Source organism: Engraulis encrasicolus, chromosome 5 (assembly GCF_034702125.1).
Source record: "Engraulis encrasicolus isolate BLACKSEA-1 chromosome 5, IST_EnEncr_1.0, whole genome shotgun sequence".
Classification (NCBI taxonomy): domain Eukaryota; kingdom Metazoa; phylum Chordata; class Actinopteri; order Clupeiformes; family Engraulidae; genus Engraulis; species Engraulis encrasicolus.
The window spans coordinates 44523347-44542398 of NC_085861.1; the positions used below are offsets into that span (position 1 = coordinate 44523347).

A 19052-nucleotide genomic window follows, 5' to 3' on the forward strand; every position below is an offset into this window, starting at 1 on the left:
TCCAAAAGAATGAAAAGCTTTATTTTTCTTAAAGGTGCTTCCTATATGTCCTCATCTCTTCACTGCTTTTTGCAAATCATCTCATTGGTAACAGCAGTAAGGCAGGCCACCATTGTGACAAACTCTGTGAAGTCAACGGTTCCACTGCCATCTTGGTCCAGGCCTTTGAAGATCTCATCTGTGATTTTTGGGTCCTTTGCATTCTAAAGGAATGAATAAGAACATGGCTGTCAATTCCGTTATATGTGAACACTCCAAAGACACAGTTACTGTAGAATATGTATCTTGCACTGCATAACACTTCGGTAATCGTTGCTTTAGTACTATTTTCACAATGTAAAAATCTATAAATGTTACAATTAAAAGCACAGTATACACTTTGGCAAATACATCACAGATTACACAAAATGAACATATAGACAGAGAGATAGCCCATCAACATCCAAACAGGTACAGTATGTTTATATTGTATGTTTACAGAGGGTCTACTGATAGTGAACAAAGACAATGGTTATGATGAACCAAGTGTTAGTAGGCTATCAATTGGTTAGTAAGTGATAAGTCAGAGATCTCCCCCATAACAACAGCAATTTCCTACAGCAATTTCCCCTATCCACCTCCTCCATAAGTGAGGTGCCCTGAGTATGGTACACTGCTCCCTTGGGGGGGTGTCTGGTGGTGGGCCTGACCCCTTGCACGGGTTCGGCCTAATGCAATGTTGCTGTGTGCTTTGCGTGCCGTGGTGTGGTGTGCTCCGTCAATGACTTTCTCGGTAGGACTTTCACTCACCCCCAGCATGCCTTTAAACTCCTTATCCAGGAGCCCCTTCAGCTCAGCCTTGTTGAGGAGCTGGTCGTCACCAGCATGTTGGTGGAAGACCCCAATGAGTGCGGCCATGGCATTCTGAAGTGCAGACATGATGACTGTAGAGAGGAGTGCAGAGTGAGTCAAAGAGTGAGTCAAAAACTTCTTTGCCAAGTTCGGTAGTTACTGTAGGGTGTGTATACATGGGTTCTCCATGTTTATCAACACAGTGATATGAGTAGGGGCAAGACACTGGCAGCCAACCATGTGAGCTAATTTTTTGACCAACAGCGGTTTCCGACAATCAGAGATTGAGTTGTGCGCAGCTAGGTTCGCACAGTCAGGTTATGAACAAAATGTTGTATAGTTCACTCGCCCTCATTGTTTTACAATCACTTCTTTCACACCGCAGTATGTAAAACGAGTTTGTCTGACATTGTATTTCAGGAGCCTTGTGTGATTGTCAGTATGGTGAGGTTGAGCTGGAGACACACCCTAGCTGTAAAAATACTTCTCTTTGTATCAGTTCAACTGAGCGTGTGGGCTCACTTGAGCGACAGGAAGCGTATAAACACTGTGCACACAGTCAGCATTTGGGAATGTTTGAAAGTATTTGATCCCTGTTGCAAGCTACGTAGCTGAAAATTGGGTCTGTTCTGGACCATGCCAAAATAAATCTTCTTTCTTCTATCTTTGTGGTAAACCAAACTTAAAAATGCAGAACCTCAGGCTGTGGTTGGTATGGTTACTCAATAACAACTCCAACGAATGCCCTCCATGTATTTGAGCATTAATCAACACATTTCCTCTATTTAATTTCAACATTAATCGACAACAGTCAGTTAAGTCAAGCTCATTAGTACATTTTGACAGCAGAACTCAACTCACCAGTGAAAGATGTTAGTGCTGATCTGATGTCAGGGAAGAGAGAGTGAGGAAGGAGGGAGAGCAGTGAAGGAAAGCGGAACAAGGCATGTCTTTAATACTGCGCCTCGCCCACTTTGTTTAAACACTTGTTTATTCGGCCAGAGGAGACCTCATGACTCACGCACCCAGAGTGACTCACTCGCCCATTCACTCAACCGCCAGAAATGGGCGAGGAGACTGGAGAGTACAGGGGGCAGGCCTGCCGACAGGGGGGGGGGTTGGGGGGCAGACACAAAGGGGTATGTTGTCCCTGGGCCCAGGGAGATAGGGGCCCCTGAATTGGGTCCCCATTACATTGTATGTATTGGGTAGGGGGCCCTTTCAGATGACTTTGTCCCGAGCGCAGGAAAAGCTGTCAGCAGCCCTGCAGGGGGATTGGTTGAAAAGGAGCATGCAAAATAAGATGTCTATCTACTTGTAAGAAAAGGTGTGTACCTGCACACGTAACAAAAAATGCAGTGTTAACTCAACACTTAGAGAGTACTCTAGGGCCAAATAAGCTACACTCTGGAAGATGTAAAACCGACTATCTAAGTGTTGAATCAACACTGCGGTTTTACTGTGTGCTGCATGTTCCTGTTACTTGATCCTGCCAGAAACCAGCTTGTGAGCCCTGTGTTTAAGCATGTCATATCTTATGTAGTTTATTTCCCAAATGTATGCTGCCATTGGTATCATTTTTCATATTTAACATTACCATCATCCTGTTTCTTTTCATTTGGGAAAAATACACTTTTCATTTAACCTGATTTACAGCGGGGGCGCTCCCAGGCAAGAGTCAGGTAACTTTTCATTGGCCATAGGGCCGAAACTTGCTGTTCTGGTCAGACCAGTTAGTTTATAACTTAATGAATATTCATGAACTGATCAAATTTGTGAATGGGCAGCACACATTTTTGAAAATGGTTGTCTAAAACTTAGGCTTACTACCGTTGAATGAATGAATAAATGAATGACTGAATGACTGAATGAGTGAATGAATGAATGAATGAATGAATGAATGAATGAATGAGTGAATGAATGAATGAATGAATGAATGAATGAATGAATGAATGAACTATGAATGATATGTCACTGTGCATATCACTTTTTTGTTTACTTTGTGCAATATTTTGAGACTTTGGCAGCTATACGACGTTTATCAGTAAACCTGCAAACTCCCCATGCCAATAAACCAAGAGAACTTCCCTGCTGGCAATCCGAACTTAACTGATGGGCTAATGGCAGACACACCTATGCTGCCAGTTGCTATGGCATTGCTTACAGAGTCAATATTGCTTCAGGTAGTTTACAATGCACGACTGTTGACCCACGTAGGCCTACTCATTATCATTTGTTTTTTGTTGTAAATTGGGAAATGTGGTCACAAAGGATAGGCACTGTAGCAGCAACTACATTTCCCTAAGTGGGGGACTACTGTATAAGTTCTCATCGTCATGAATACTGTTCAATTTGCTTTCCAATTTAATAGTAAACTTCAGTAAATTGTTATGTGCCATTGTTCATCCATTTCTGAGGCCGAGGAGAGAAAATAATACAAACGATTCTCTGTGGACAGTAAGCCTATTTTAGGTTAACCCTTGTTGCACAGTCAGCTAACAAAAAAAATCCATCTCTGCATGAATGACCTGATTTACTGAGAATATATAATTTCTTTCAAACAAGTTTGTGCTAAAGCTGACACTGTTCATGGATGGTTGTGAGCTGAACTGGACTGATAGTGCCATCTACTGGACAGTGTTAGCTGGTGGTGGTACGCATGTTGAGTCCTGTTGTGGTTCTCACACACATTCCCACACTTTACAGTGCACTGCTGCCACTCCAAAATTGGCTGAAAGGGGACCAAGATTTTGTCCCCCATTATATTTATTAGGTGGGGATGCCTTTCAGATGACTTTGCCCCGGGCCCAGCAAAAAGCTGTCAGCTGCCCTGCGCCATAGTCATGAGTCTGTTCCTGTGAGCATTTGATCAAAAGCATGCACATTCATGGGGGCGCGGTGGCTCAATGAGCTAAGACCGCACACCATTACACCGATGACCCCAGTTCATTTCCGGCTTGAGGTCCTATGCCAGAGGTGGGCAAACTCGGGTCCAGGGGCCACATGCGGCCCTCTGAGTAATTTCATCTGGACCGCAGAGTCCTATACCCAACATTCTTAAAATGACTAGTGATTTCAGATTTGCCTAATATAGCCTATATAAACTACTCTATTCATCTAAATGTATTTCATTAAAATGTAGGGCTAAAACAAGAACAAATTAGGCTATGTCAGTGCACATTATTTCTTGTTAATGACACATAGGTCCTACAATTTGACTGTGATATCTGGCACTTGGGTCAATAATCAAAACGCAACACCTGCATAACCACTCTATTCGGGTGTTTTGGTAGGCCTATTTGTAGGCCCTACCTCATTTTCACCTGTTGTTCATTAGCCTACATTTGCACAATTGTGGGTGAAATGGATACACCACTGTGACTGCAGCTATCACAGAAGTTTGAATAGGCTATTTTACTCAATCAAACTTGCATTTTACTTTACTGCATCAAACTTGCATTGTGTTAACAATACGGATAGGTCTATGAGTGTGCAGGATAGCTCCCTCAAGGACCTCAAGGAGGATGTTTTTTCCCCTGAATGAAGTGAAAACCGTGAGGAAGGAAAAAGAGTTAACCGTAAAAGGCATTCTGCTGAGTGCAATCAGTAAGCAACATTTGAAGCATCACGCAATCACCGACAACACCACTTTCCCCTGTTTTAGTGGAGAATGTCTGCGATTGTTCGTCTGGTTTGAGGAACAGTGGTGAGGGAGACGCAGTTAGCCGCCCCTACAGTACGGACAGGGTACTGAAGCTGTAGCACATTCACTTCCGGGATAATTTTCCACCTGCTTCTCTCTCTACGCTTGTGCCGTGGCAATCTGAACATTGAACTACATCTCCCATGATGCCAAGGCTATGTTGTGTCATGGTGAAGACGCTAAAGGCACGAAGGGCGATCTAGGGTTTCCTAGACATTTCTGGTTCAGTGGCTGATAAAGTCGAGTTAACCTTTATAGCTGATGTTGTGTTAAGGAACGTAACAAGGAGGGGAAAGGGGGGTTAAAGAAAAAATGGCCGATATCGTCGAGGATTATGGAATTAATGCTAATTCCCCCTCACCGCAGTGCTCGCCCTCTCCTAACGGGACTAACGTGTGCGTCGACTCTGCGCCCGGTGACGGGATTGAACCTATAGCCACCATTGTAACGGCAGGCCCTCGGGTTGTCCGGATTGTAAAGTCAGACTCAGGTTATGGCTTCAATGTGCGAGGACAAGTCAGCGAAGGAGGGCAGCTTCGAAGTATCAATGGAGAATTGTATGCGCCTCTCCAACATGTCAGCGCTGTTTTGCCAGGTGGCGCAGCAGACAGAGCGGGCATCTCAAAGGGTGATCGCATTCTTGAGGTGTAAGTCATTCTGTCAAGTTCAGCCCAACAGTTATCCGTTTATTTGGAATAGCATTGGCACGTTGGTTTGTGGGATTGTGTCAGTGGTGTTCGTGCCGTTGTGTTGTGCTCTCTCCTGTCAAAGTTGCCTGTTCAGCATATAGGCATTGATGGCATTAGTCTGGTGGTAGGCTATAGAATCAGTCGCCATATAGCCTACGATGATCAGATGAGCTGATCCTGTTTTATATCGTGTAGGCCTATGTCCAGCTTTGGCAAAAGCAGTAGGGCCTAACCTACTCCATATGTTTGGCTGTCTAATGTAGGGAAGCCAAGCATCAACCCCTGTGTTTCGTGGCTCTTCTTAAGACTCACTCGTCCACGATTCATAGCCTAGTCACCATCTCCAATCCCCATCGATGGACGTTTAATTAAAGATTTAAAGATAGGATGGGGTCCTTTACAGACCTACAGCTAATTTCACTGTATGAGGGAACAGAAGAGAGAGGCTGCTCAGAGAGAGAAGAGAGAGGCTGCTCACTGAAGCCTCCGCTGCTCCTTGTGCGAGCTGATGACCGGCTACACCAGAGGATGCTGCCAAGTGCCAATTCTACTGTCAACAGCGCATCTCACTAAAAGTCATGCATGCTCTTGAATATTAGTGTATTGTAGTGTTAGATTGGTTGGTTAGCCGTTGCTGTTTAAATATTTAGATAATCATCAACATACATTAAGTGGTGACGTGCATATCGGTCTATTCCTGAACATGTTTGTGTATTGCTGGGCTTTTTACATGTCTGGCTCGTGTGTCAGGCAGATGCATCGCTGTTGTTGGTATGCATAGGATCACCCCAGTGATGGTGGGATGTGTTGCCATGGAGGAGGGCTGACTGTCTCTGTTGTGTCATTTGGAAAAGGGGGAATCTCATCTGTTTGCGGGCAATGAATATACTGAGCATCACTTTTCAGCTATACCAAATCAGTCTACATAGACCAATCTTCTTCAGTTTCAGGCCTGATCTCCTAGATGATTAAATGCAGGTAGTCGTTATGTTTTGTTTACAATTAGGCCTAGAGATATTACGTTACAGTGGCATATGGTTATGTTATGATGGTAAAACTCTTGATGTTAGAAGTGAACTTCATCAGTTCCTCAATGTAGAAGAAAGATATGCATAGCAGTGAAGATACAATCCACAATACAGGAGCGTAGATATAAAGCTGTGAAAAAAACTCAAAATGAACATAGAGAGGAGGCTTAAGAGATTTGCAAAGGACAATAGAAGATGAAAGACATAACATCTCAGAAGACTAATGTACCTTTGTGCAGATCCTCTGTTATAACTTGACTGCCAAATTTGAATGACCAAGTCTTAATATGTCATTTAAGACTCATACTTAATGTCACATCATTGTTGTTACAGGGAGGGGGGTAACTTTGGCTTGGCCAGGTACAAAGTCATCTGAAAGGGCCTCCCATTCAATACATACAATGATAGCTCGATTCTGGGGCCACTCTCTCCCCGGCCTGGGACAACTGACCCCTTTGTTCCCCCCTGTGGGCTGCCTTTGTTATTACAGTAAAATAGCAACTTTGAGTGTCATGAAAAGCGCTATTGAAAATGTACAGTATATATTATTGTTATTGTTATGTGTTTTAAGCTAAGAGTGAGTAGGCCCATCGACAGGCCCATCTACAGTAAGAGACTGTCATATCATAAGGCCCGTAGTGGGGTAAGGCAGTGGACCCCAACCTTTTTTGTCTTGCGTACCCCCTAAGCCTTTTTGTCATACCATGAGTACCCCCTCACTCATGCTCTATATCCCAATGTGACTATGCTCCATACATTTTTTTCATTTTTCCAAGTACCCCCTGCAGTGTGCTCGCGTACCCCTAGTGGTACACGTACCCCTGGTTGGGAAACACTGGGGTAAGGTGATTTGGTGCAAGAAGAGAGTTCATATCCTCACCACTAGGCATATGAGGGATGTGAGTCAATCTCCATCATGACACCTGAAATTGTTATCGTATTTATCGAAGAAAAAAAGCGGTAGCACTTTATTTTTTCGGTTTCTTTTTTAGTGTACCAACAAGAATTAACATGTAATATTATGTTATGACACTGGACTTGCCTCGACTTAACGTATTTGCTACAGTACAGTGCAAGTGCATAATGTTTAAAGCTGTTACATACTTTGTTACACTCTACTGAATTACTGTGACTAGGAGTATTACCAGCTGACAGTTGTAAACATAACATGTTGTATAATGCTGTCTTTTTAAATACTATATTATTAACCTTTCAGCTTAATATATTATTAACGTTTCTTTAAGTTTTCTCTTCTTTTATGCCTTTGACTCTTGTCTGGCAGCAACGAGGCAAGCGCTTTGGTGGTTTGGAATGCAGGCTTATGGCAAAAAGCTTTTCTCTGAGGTTCTCCGTAGCCTCTTACTGCAGATGGGGCCGTCTACGGGCCTATTCACTTTTTGCTGCAAACACTCAGGAACATCATAACAGCATGGCTATGACAATGCAGAGAGCCTTCAGTAACCAGTTAAGACTTGGTCACTACCATTTTGGTGACAATAAGGTTATAACAGAGGCCCTGAATTAAGGGTTGAAATGAAGGGTTACCGTACTCACTCAGTGAGTCCCACAGTGCTTGTGTGACGGAGGCCAACTAACAGAGTGTGGCGTGGAACATTAGTAAACCTCTCTCCCGAAGCCTCAATAGCAGGCGCGGAGTGGCCGTCGGGAGATCGGGGACTTGTCCCGGTGGGCCGCGGCCGTGAAATGTAATAATGCGGCCGCGCTGCTTTCCCAACCGGCCCTGAAGTTTAGAGATAGTTCTTACAAGCACTGACTTCTCACCTTCCACTTCCCTATACAGAACTTGAGCTGACTAGCCAGTATTTATACCGTATACCAGACGGCAATACCTCACTGACGGTGTCAAACAGTAAATTGGCCACACCCCTTCTCTACTGATAATTTTCATACTCCGTAGATCGCGGAAGTTTACAAGATCTTAGTAACACAGTTTCGTTTTCAGTATTTGAAGAACCTGTGATAGGTATATTGGTTACCAAAGGATGGAAATATGAATAAATTATGATTTATTTTCCGATTTCCACACGACTGTTACAGTTTACAGTCTTTCCAGTCCTGATTCACTTGCTCTGTGGTTATTGACTTGGGTTACGAACAGACTCCACCAAGTGGTAAGGAAGATAACTGCACCTAACAGAAGCAAGATAACTGCACCTAACAGAAGCAATGGGTTTTGTTTTGATTTGTTAGACCTACCAGTATATCTCCTTATAGTCGAAATAATATTATTATCATACATATATTTATATGTGGTACATTTAGGATGTAGCCTATGTCTGAAGAAATGGAACAAAATAATTACCACACAAGATTCTGATGTGACCAGTGCTGGGTGTGTAGGCTAATAAGCTGTGGATTAAAGTAGAGTGATTGCAAGAAACAAAGACATTTGCTGCGAGAAGACAGCGTTTTAAGGTAGGCCTACACCGTTTGGTTATACATTTTGTTGACTTATGGTTGTGGTTTGACTATTTGCTGCATGGTGGGTTTATTGCACAATGTAGACAGACTTTTTGTAAGCTATAGGCTACTATACTATATTTTGTAAGCCTACTCTTCTAAAAATCCCCACACCCAAAACTTTGTGCCCATGCTCATCCTGTCTTCCTTAAACGATATTTCAATTTCAAACTGTCAAAATGACAGTGGAGTGCACATTTGCATGGAACAGTAGCGTGATGTAGCCTAACCTAGGCCTATGAATGCTTTGGACTGTGATGATGGCTCCAGTGGTGTAGTCTACTTTTTGAAGTGGGTATACTGTATATTTGAGCATTTTTTGATGTGTGTATAGTCTACTGTATATATTTGTGCTATTGTAAATAATGGATCAATCAATTTTAAGTGGGTATACTGTAATCCCTGAAATTTTGAAATGGGTGCGTATACCTGCATTTTACGTAGACTACACCACTGGCTGTGCATTTCATCAAGGTGTAGGCTACAATTCTCCACTTCAGGTTGATATTTTGACAACACTAATGTCCACATGTAGTACGACTGCAGATTTCGTGGCTTTCGTCTTTTTGGTTAGGAAACCATGTTCGCTTTGTTTTTCGTTTTTTTAAAGAGGGCCGCCAAGGGGAAAATTCTCCCGGTGGGAAAAGGTGGGCCACTCCGCCCCTGCTCAATAGTATACAGTGCGGTAGCGTTGGGCTATCGGACCGGCCCTTTAGCTCAGCGGTCTCGTACTGTGCCTCCCATTGCCGATGTAGTTGACGAGGTGGTAGGTTTGCGTCCCGGAGGGGGATGATACCGTGCGGGAACACCTCCGTCACGCTTGTAGCATTGTGTGGGGCTACAGGCAAGAAAGTCGGGCCAATGCAAGTGTCCTGTGCTGTCATGTGTGTCTGTTGGTCAATTTGTGGTGCTACGCCACAAAATAGGTCTGTGCATGGGATGGGAAACACTGTCTCTGCTTTTTTTTGCCTTGGCCCCTGCAGAAATGGGGTGATGTGACCGTACTAGGGCATTTGAAATCTCTCTTCTCAGATACTTTGTCTTTTACACTCTTTTATTAAGCCTCCTTTTGTCAATTTGGACTCGCTGTGTACTTTCATTCCCCGCCTGCCTCTTGTCCAGCAGATACGGGGTGAACATAAAGGACATTTTAAATCCTGTTTCAAAAACTACTCTCAGATGCTTTCTTTTACACTCTTATTAAGCCTTCTTTTGATAAGTTCTCTCTCCTCTCCTCTCTCTCTCTCTCTCTCTCTCTCTCTCTCTCTCTCTCTCTCTCTCTCTCTCTCTCTCTCTCTCTCTCTCTCTCTGTCTTTGTCTCTCTCTCTCTCTGTCTCCCCTTTTATCTCCCTCTGCCTCTCGTCTCTGAGCAATGAGTTTTTCATATGCTATACTCTTTCTACTTTATGAACTCCTCTTAATGAAGTCTAATTAAGTCACAATTTTCAGTTTGTAGAGGAAGCGTGCAACACTGCTTCTTCATGGTTTCAACACGTTATTTTGGGCTTTGCTGACGTTTCAACGCTAGGCCTTCATCAGAGCCAGGATGAAGACCTCTGATGAAGTCCTACAGTAGTTTTGGGAACGTCAGCAAGCCAAAAATAAAGTGGTGAAACCCTTAAGAAGCAGTGTGGCTCTCTAGCTCTACCTCCACAAACTGAAAGTTCTGGCATTTTGAGAAACTGCACCTGCAAAAACAAAAGGCCTTTGAGGTGTGCGGGCTCCTCACTGAACTTTGTGGAATAGTCAAGTCTTCATAACTCTGACTTATTCCCTAATTTATAACCCCTTTTCTTCTCATTCGGCAGTAACAGGGTTCAAAATTTCTGACTGGACAGCTTGTATTTTGAAAATAAATGACTACAATTACATCCTCTACCCACAGTACAGCTTCTTAATTCCTAATTAAGACTTCATAACTTTGACAGCAGTAACAGGGTTCAAAATTTGTGACTTGACAGCATATGTTTTGAAAATAAATGAGTACAATTACATACTCTACCTACTGTACAGTACATCTTGTTAATTCCTAATTAAGACTTCATAACTTTGACTTATTCTCTAATCCCCCCCCCCCCCACACCCTTTTCTTCTCATTCGGCAGCAATGGGGTGAATGTGGAGGGCGCGACCCACAAGCAGGTGGTGGACCTGATCCGGGCCGGCGAGCGCGAGCTGCGCCTGGCCGTGCTGTCGGCGCCGCAGGCCGAGACGGACAGCCTGGAGGCCACGGACGAGGGCCCGGCTTCCTGCTGCTACGACTACAGTGACAAGCAGGCCGTGCCCATCTCCATCCCCACCTACAAGCACGTGGAGCAGAACGGCGAGAAGTTTGTGGTGGGTATGACAGACACGCGCACACACACACACACACTCACACACACACACACGTGTGCATGTCACACACACACACACACACACACACACACACACACACACACACACACACACACACACACACACACACGCACGTGTGTATGTCTTAAAATAAAGACGAAGAGCCCTCATCTTTATACTCTGACAAGTTTGTTATGGGTTGTCTTCACAGCTGCTGGTGCTATACAGTGGAATAATTGCTCCCACAAGACGTACACGCACACACACACACACACACGCACACACACACACACACACACACACACACACACACACACACACACACACACACACACACACACACACACACACACACACACACACACAGACACACACACAACCGAGGCCAAGGTCACATGTTTAAATGTGTGATTGTGTTCTATTCCATCAAAGATTTTTAACAATTTATGCTCGCTCTTGCCTTGCAGGTGTACAATGTGTACATGGCCGGCAGACAGCTCTGCTCCAAGCGGTACCGAGAGTTTGCCATCCTGAACCAGAACCTGAAGAGGGAGTTTGGCAGCTACATCTTCCCCAAGCTGCCGGGCAAGTGGCCCTTCTCCCTGTCTGAGCAGCAGCTGGACACACGCCGCCGGGGCCTCGAGGAGTACCTGGAGAGAGGTGGGGGATATCACAGACATCATATGGAGTATAGAATTTCTCAAAACCAAAGTTGCTAACTACAGTGGCTACTTTGCTGTTTTCAATGCATTTTCCCATTGGCAACTACCGAAGTTGCTAACAGGCTAACAACTTCCCTTTTGAGAAACTCACCCCTGGTCTAGGAGTACCTGGAGAAAGGTGGGGCATAGCAGACAGACAGATAGCACAGACAGCACAGACAGGCAGGCAGACAGGCAGACAGACAGATGCCTCGAGGAGTACCTGGAGAGTGGTGGGGCATAGCAGACAGGCAAACATATATAGCTAGAGGTGTCAAAAGTAAAAAAATAAAATTAAAAAAAGAAACACAGTTTCCTTCCAACACAAATAACTTATCTGAGTAACCAGTAGACCTGTTATGTATACTTCTCTTACAATCAGCAAACTCTGCACTGATTGGATCAAGTTTGTCCTTGTTAGGTTTTCCGTGTTTTCCAGTAACAACACATTCTATCCATCTCATCAGGTACAATGGAGTAATTGGTGTAACAGCTATGTAATGGCATGTGCTAGTGTTGTAATTACACTACAAAAGTACTTTTACTTTTACTTTTGACACCTCTGGGTATAGCAGACAGACAGGCAGACAACACAGACAGGCAGACTGACGCCCCGAGGAGTACCTGGAGAGAGATGGTGTATTAGCAGACAGACAGGCAGACAACATAGACAGACTGACAACACAGACAGGCAGACTGACAACACAGACAGACAGACAGGCAGACTGACAACACAGACAGACAGGCAGGCAGACCGGCAGACAGACGCCGCAATGGCCGAGGAGATCCTGGAGAGAGGTGGGTAATAGCAGACAGACAGGCAGGCAGACAGACAGACAACACAGACAGACAGACAGACAGACACTCCGAGGAGTTCCTGGAGAGAGGTGGGGTATAGCAGACAGACAGGCAGGCTGGCAGACAGACAGAGAGACAGACAGATGCCCCGAGCAGTACCCGGAGAGAGTGGGGTATAGCAGACAGACAGACAGACTGACAACACAGACAGGCAGGCAGACAGACAGACGCTGCAGGGGCCTTGAGTACCTGGAGAGAGGTGGGGTATAGCTGGCTTAGTCATTCATCTGCCAGGCAGAAAGGTCGGCTGGATGAGTACCTGGAGAAAGGTGGAGGAAAAGCAGACAGACAGATAACACAGACAGGCAGATAGACAGATAGACAGACAGACAGACACCACAGGGGCCTGGAGGTGTCCCTGGAGAGAGGTGAGGAAAATGCAGACAGACAGACAGACAACATAGGCAACAAAAACAGACAGACAGGCTGAGGCGGTACCTGGAGAAGGTTGGGGGCAAAGCAGACAGACAGACAGATAGACACACAACACAAACAGGCAGACAGACAGACACACATTAGACAAACAGAGAACACACAGAGACAGAGAGACAGATAGACAGACTAGTAGACAGACAGACAACATAGACAGACAGACAGACAAACAACGATCATGCTGCAGCGGCCTGAAGGAGCACTTTGATAGAGATAGGGGAAAGCAGACAGACAGACAGACAGACCAAAATGTAGACAGAAAACACAGACAGACTGACAGACAGACAAACGAACAACGAACATGCTGCAGCGGCCTGAAGGAGTATGTTTACAGTAGTGGGGAAAAGCAGACAGACAGGCAGGCCGACATGTAGGCAGACAACACAGACAGGCTGTGGGACTAACTGGAGAGAGGTGGTGGCAAGATGAGGTCAAGTTAAGTCACAGTTATTTTATAGCCCATTTCATACAAAGTACAAAGTGTTATGTTTTAAAAAGAAATTTAAAAAAGCTTTAAAAACAGCTTCATCTTCCTTTGGTGATAGTTATTTAGTTATTTACTATCTATAATACAATAGGCCTTCTACACAATATTTTTTCTTCTCTTTCTCTTTTCTTTTACTCTTTTGCACATTGAATGACAGTTAAGTAAGATAATGCTAAAATAATATGATAATGTGCGATATAAATAATATTTACCTTGTAGCCTTTAGTTTTTAGCCTCTTTCCTTAGTCTCTAATGTGTCTCTAATTAGTCTCTTATGTGTTTCCTTAAGAAAATGCTTCTAACATCTCTTATGTACCTAACCTCTTTCATGTACCTAATTTGCTTTTTAACATCCTTTTAAATTCTTTACTTATTTTCTGCTTCTGCTTCATCCTTGTGTTGGACATTGTTGCCAGTGTTGCAACTGTACACTGCGCCTAGATGTCTTGCTTATTATCCAATATGCCTTCTTATTATTTAATGTTGCTTTTGTTACCTTGTGTTGGACAATGCTGTCAGTGTTGCAACTGTACACTGCACCTTGATGTCTTTGTTTACTTTCTGCTACTTTTTAATGCATCGTCCTCTTCTTTACTCTGTGTAGGACAATGCTATCAGTGTTGCAACTGTTCACTGTGCTTTACCCTGTCCTTGTTTAAATTGCTCCTTGTAAGTCGCTTTGAACAAAGGCGTCTGCTAAATGCTAATGTAATGTAATGTAATTTACAAAGGGAAGAGGATGATGAACTGTTTACAACGGACTGACAAACTGTTTTACAAGCAGATAGATAGACGGACAGACGGAAGAATTCTGCTCCTAATACTTCCAAACACAGATTAACAGACAAACTGGCTGACACTGCCAAACAAGCAACCAGATAGCTAGGTGAAATCTTCTGTTCTGGGTGTCTGGAGAAACGAGCGGGCCAGATTGACTGACGAGCTGAGACAGACATGACATGACACAATTCTGGAATAGCTTTTTTTAACATTTAGCCTTGATTGGAAATTAGAATATCCCATTATAATTATCAACGCGTACAAAATTCTCAATAATCACAGCTGAGAGCCTACTGTAACTTGATGGTGTCTGTGATACTTCCTTTTTTTCAGATATTTTTATGGGCTTTTTGGGCCTTTATTTCAGATAGGACAGTGAAGGTGCGACAGGAAGTGAGTGTGGAGAGAGATTGGGAAGGGTTGGGTAATGACTCCTCACCACTTATTTGCAGTGCTGAATGAACGTGCTCATGCGCGGAGCCTAACAGTGAGGCTACACTTCGGGGAACAAAAAGCAACATTTCACATTTGCTAGTAGGCTGTCTTTTAGATGTGATTTAGCTAAAGGATTGCCAGAGTAGGCAGTGCAACTATGCTGCCGATTCCCAAATGTAATCTTTTTATGGTTTTTTTTTTATTCTAGTCATAAACTACTATTGATGGGTCTGACCAAAGTACAACAAGTTTTCATGCTAAGGGTGTTAATTACTGGCAACTGAAATAGCGGACGTGTATGTATGAAAAAAATGTCCCGGTCATAATATACCTAGAAATTGATGGAGGTGGAAAGTACTTGTGAAAAAGATAACACTTGTGAGCTTGTCAGCATAAATTCTGAAAGAAAGCTACTAAAAATAACACACACTCTACCTTTAACGACAGATAATGGACTATTGATCTACCTTGCATTCATCAATTTTTATGTTTTCCTCCAGTTTGTTCGGTAAGAGTGATCGGGGAGAGTGACGTCATGCAGGAGTTCCTGTCTGAGTCTGATGAGGTAGGTACGAGTTCTAATGCTTCATTGGACAGAAGAGGTCCCCATGTTTTCGAGGTTTTCATTAAGCAGCTACCGTAAATACAAATTAGTAGTTGGATAGTGTACAGTTAAAATGAATTTGTGTGTGTGTGTGTGTGTGTGTGTGTGTGTGTGTGTGTGTGTGTGTGTGTGTGTGTGTGTGTGTGTGTGTGTGTGTGTGTGTGTGTGTGTGTGTGTGTGTGTGCATGCATGTGTGCATGCGTGTGATTTTCCAGTTAGTTGTTATCTCAGAAGTGACAGGGTCACATAGTTGTCACTTCTTGATTACCACCTTTTTTCTTTTTCCTCAACTGGACAGGGTTTTGTTTTTTTCATTCATTGGGTTGGAGTGGGAATTAAGGCCATTCATACTCTAAGTTTGGTAGCCTAGTATGTACGTAATGATGTTTGTACGTGCTAACCCTCAACATTTTGCATTTTGCCATTAGCAGCACGTGTGAAACATTCCACACTTAGGTGCTGTTTCCACATAGCAGGATTTTTTTTCCCTGGTTAGGTGGAAACGCAACATGGGGATGAAAATAAATACTCCATTGTAACAAATGCGTTTTAGCCCCATAAATAGGATTTTTAAAGCCTGCTTTTTTATATCTGGATTTTAAAAATCTGCTACGTGGAAACGGAAGGCCAAAACCAACCAGGAGAAAACAATATCCAGATTTAAAAATATCCTGCTTCGTGGAAACGGCTCCTTATTCGTAACCTTCTCACACGTAGTAGGGTATGAATCTGCCTTTAGTATTAGTTGGAACACAACAGTTATGTAGAATCTTGTGGTGAGTGAGGAGCCTTTTATCGACACAGTCAGCACAGCATTGCTGGACTTTGTGGCTCTAGGAAATTGAAATCCAGGTCATCCTGAGCTGGCACAACTTCCTGCCCCAGATTTCACCCAGAAATCGGCTTATTTGTCCCCTACCTCCTCATGCCTGTCTCAGACCTCTCCCTGCAGGCAACTCGGGCAGTGACACAGTAAAAAAATGGGGTGTCCATATTTCAGAGTAAACTTACATCAATTCAGAGTTTTTACAACACTGTGAGTCACTGCTAAATTTAATTTAATTACTTTAGCAGTGGAGTCAACAGTCAGAGTAAAATTCTGCAAATGGCCTGTGTAATTTCGACTCTACTCTTAATATTGAGTAGAATTAACTGAAATCTTACACTGACAAAAGAGTTCAAATTAACACACACAGGCCAGTGCTTCCCAAACATTTTTTTTCTGCTGGGACCCCCATTTTGCCCTAAATTTTATTTAGCTAATTCTCCCCAGCCATATTCCAAAAATGTTGGACATATTTCCAATACATTTTGTTTAGCAACCATACAAGTCAATAATGAGTGCGATTATATGCAGTTCAGTATCCCGAATATGAGGCTTATCCCGGTTATGATCATATTCGGGATAAGGTGTATATGAGCACACAGCGTGATATCCCAGTCAACATTCTTGGCCGTAGAATTCTCTTCAAATGCGTGTAGCCTGGATACCAGCAACAGCGTTCTATGGGAAGCCCCTGTATTCGGGATAAGGTGTATACATGCGTCAGTATCCCGGCTTCTTTCGGGATACTCTACCTAGCATATCCCGATTTCTCAGTATCCCGAATAAGGGCTTATTCAGGATACTGAAGTGTTTATATGCTCAAGCACAAATTCGGGATACTTAATATCCCGATCATATTTGGGATACTGAACTGCATGTATACGCACTCACTGTTACTAACCCATTAATGGAATTATGTTCACTGTTAAACAGTGGCTTACAGTCTCCTCGGTCCATGATGCCCCTGCCTGTAGTACCTTCGTGCAGCCATAGAATATTGCAGTTTTGCCCTGAGAGCAAATGAACCGGCCTCTGTGTTAGGGCTGGAAATCACAGCCTCCATGGCGATACGATACGGTATCGATTTCTTAAAGCAGGGATTTGATTATTTTGATACTTAAAGTGGTACTGTCCCATTTTTGGGAGTAAGCTCATATTACACCTCCCCTTGATTTAAATAACTCAAGGATATATGTAATATGAGCTTATTTCCAAAAATGGGACAGTATCACTTTAACACATTGAATACCAGCCGTTTTTTGGAATTTTTGCTGTAGACTCCCAGCCAATTTCATCATTTTTTGTCATTTTTTGAACAGCCACCGAATATTTTGTCTTAAACCTACAGACACATGTCAGGGCTTGTCAGCCCAAAATCTCAGCTGTCTGTATGTTTTTACGATTTGTTCCTAGCGTATTCCATTCCGAAGTTATTCACCTCTAAGCAAACCTTCGTTAAGGGAAATAGCGTTCGAATGGAGAAAAAGCCTTTTTTGTCACGGGTGCGCTCTTTGACTCTCCGAGTTGAAATTGTGGGTCTAAATGCATCTTCACGCCCGAAGAACAACTCCAGTAGCTTCGAAGTAAACTTTTTCGATGCAAAAATCACCTGGTCAGGCTAATTGTTCAGAGCCACATCATCTGAAATGCTAGCTATCTAATGTCACTTGACTGGCAGTTTTCGTTCAGTAGATAAAAGTAGACGTGTACTCACCAAAATTAGCTTACTTCCTACTGTGTTGCATGCTGTTTTTCATTACAACCTTCCATTTTACACCTATCTTGATGACAGCAAAACTCCTTATCCTTCCATCATTGTGTTTAGGAATAGGCTAGCTAGCAAGGCACTGACAGGACATGTTTTGATTCTCTAGGAAGTAACTTGAGACGTGACGTGACGTGACGTGATCAGGAAGTGGTTTGATTCGCTATAATCATGGCTGTAAATTAACCTTTTTCCTCATCAGCCAAAATGGCCAGTAGATGTTGATTTTACTAGCCAAACACATATTGACTAATGGGACAAAGTGGCTAGTAAGATGGCCTTTTCTACCAGCCAAACTGGCTAGTTGGCTGGTGTTAATTTAGAGCCCTGGCTATAATAAAACTCAAATGCTGTGTTTAATAAAATGCACAGATGATGAAATATCCAGATCCTGACTTTGTAGGGGTTTTGACTTTGTAGGAGTTTTCATGATCTATGTCAGTTCTGTTCATCACATTATTACAAAAATCACACAGAATGTGCATTAGAATGTGGATTCAGAATCCATTAAAGAAACGGAAAAACGTATTTTTTACGTTTTGGGAGCTAACGCATGGGAGGCAAAAACGTATTTTCACAAGACTTGGGAGTCAATGTGTTAAGAATTCCCAACGATACGATACGATACGATACGATACAATTCAATTCTATTCGATTTTTCCCAATTGCTTTTGATCTTCTATTATGTTATGGAGCTAGAGCATTGGACAGGGTCTAGTGATTCGATTATTTTTGATCCTTAAGAATGTCCCACGATACGATGCGATTCGATTAAATCGCCGGCCGATACATCGATACATTTCGATAATTATTTACAGTACACCCCTACTCTGTTGACAGAGTTATACTGGTAAAATATGTAATGCCCTACAATGGCTGCCAGAACACTACAGGCTGAACATGTTGTACTGACAAACTATGTGCACACATCGCCATATTACAGTGATGTGTTATTACAAAGCGTGCATGTGCCCGTGTGCATGTGTGTGTGTGACCCTTACTGAAGAAGTCAGATTTCTTTGGATACTTTCTCAGGCAAAATAAAGTAAAGCCATGCAAGAACAAAACAAGCAATACTTTAACCCAGTAAGACCCG

The 19052-nt window shown here is 43.1% G+C and overlaps 2 protein-coding genes across 4 annotated transcripts in view; one reads left to right on the forward strand and one right to left on the reverse strand.

Moving 5' to 3' along the window:
- LOC134448589 (ictacalcin-like) lies at positions 1 to 1805 on the reverse strand. The gene is made up of 3 exons (XM_063198266.1): positions 1693 to 1805; positions 790 to 923; positions 1 to 203 (listed from the first exon to the last, which is right to left on the reverse strand). Exons 2-3 carry the CDS (start codon positions 916 to 918, stop codon positions 60 to 62), a joined length of 273 nt encoding a protein of 90 aa, XP_063054336.1. The 5' UTR covers positions 919 to 923; positions 1693 to 1805; the 3' UTR covers positions 1 to 59.
- A 2867-nt stretch (positions 1806 to 4672) lies between these two features.
- Positions 4673 to 19052, forward strand: part of snx27b (sorting nexin 27b) — a 41061-nt gene continuing 26681 nt past the window's right edge. For all 3 annotated transcript variants that reach the window (XM_063199536.1, XM_063199535.1, XM_063199537.1), the window contains exons 1-4: positions 4673 to 5181; positions 10837 to 11068; positions 11536 to 11728; positions 15262 to 15326. In XM_063199536.1, the coding sequence (XP_063055606.1) occupies positions 4847 to 5181; positions 10837 to 11068; positions 11536 to 11728; positions 15262 to 15326 (825 nt within the window). In that variant the 5' untranslated portion in view covers positions 4673 to 4846. The remainder of the gene's footprint in view (positions 5182 to 10836; positions 11069 to 11535; positions 11729 to 15261; positions 15327 to 19052) is intronic.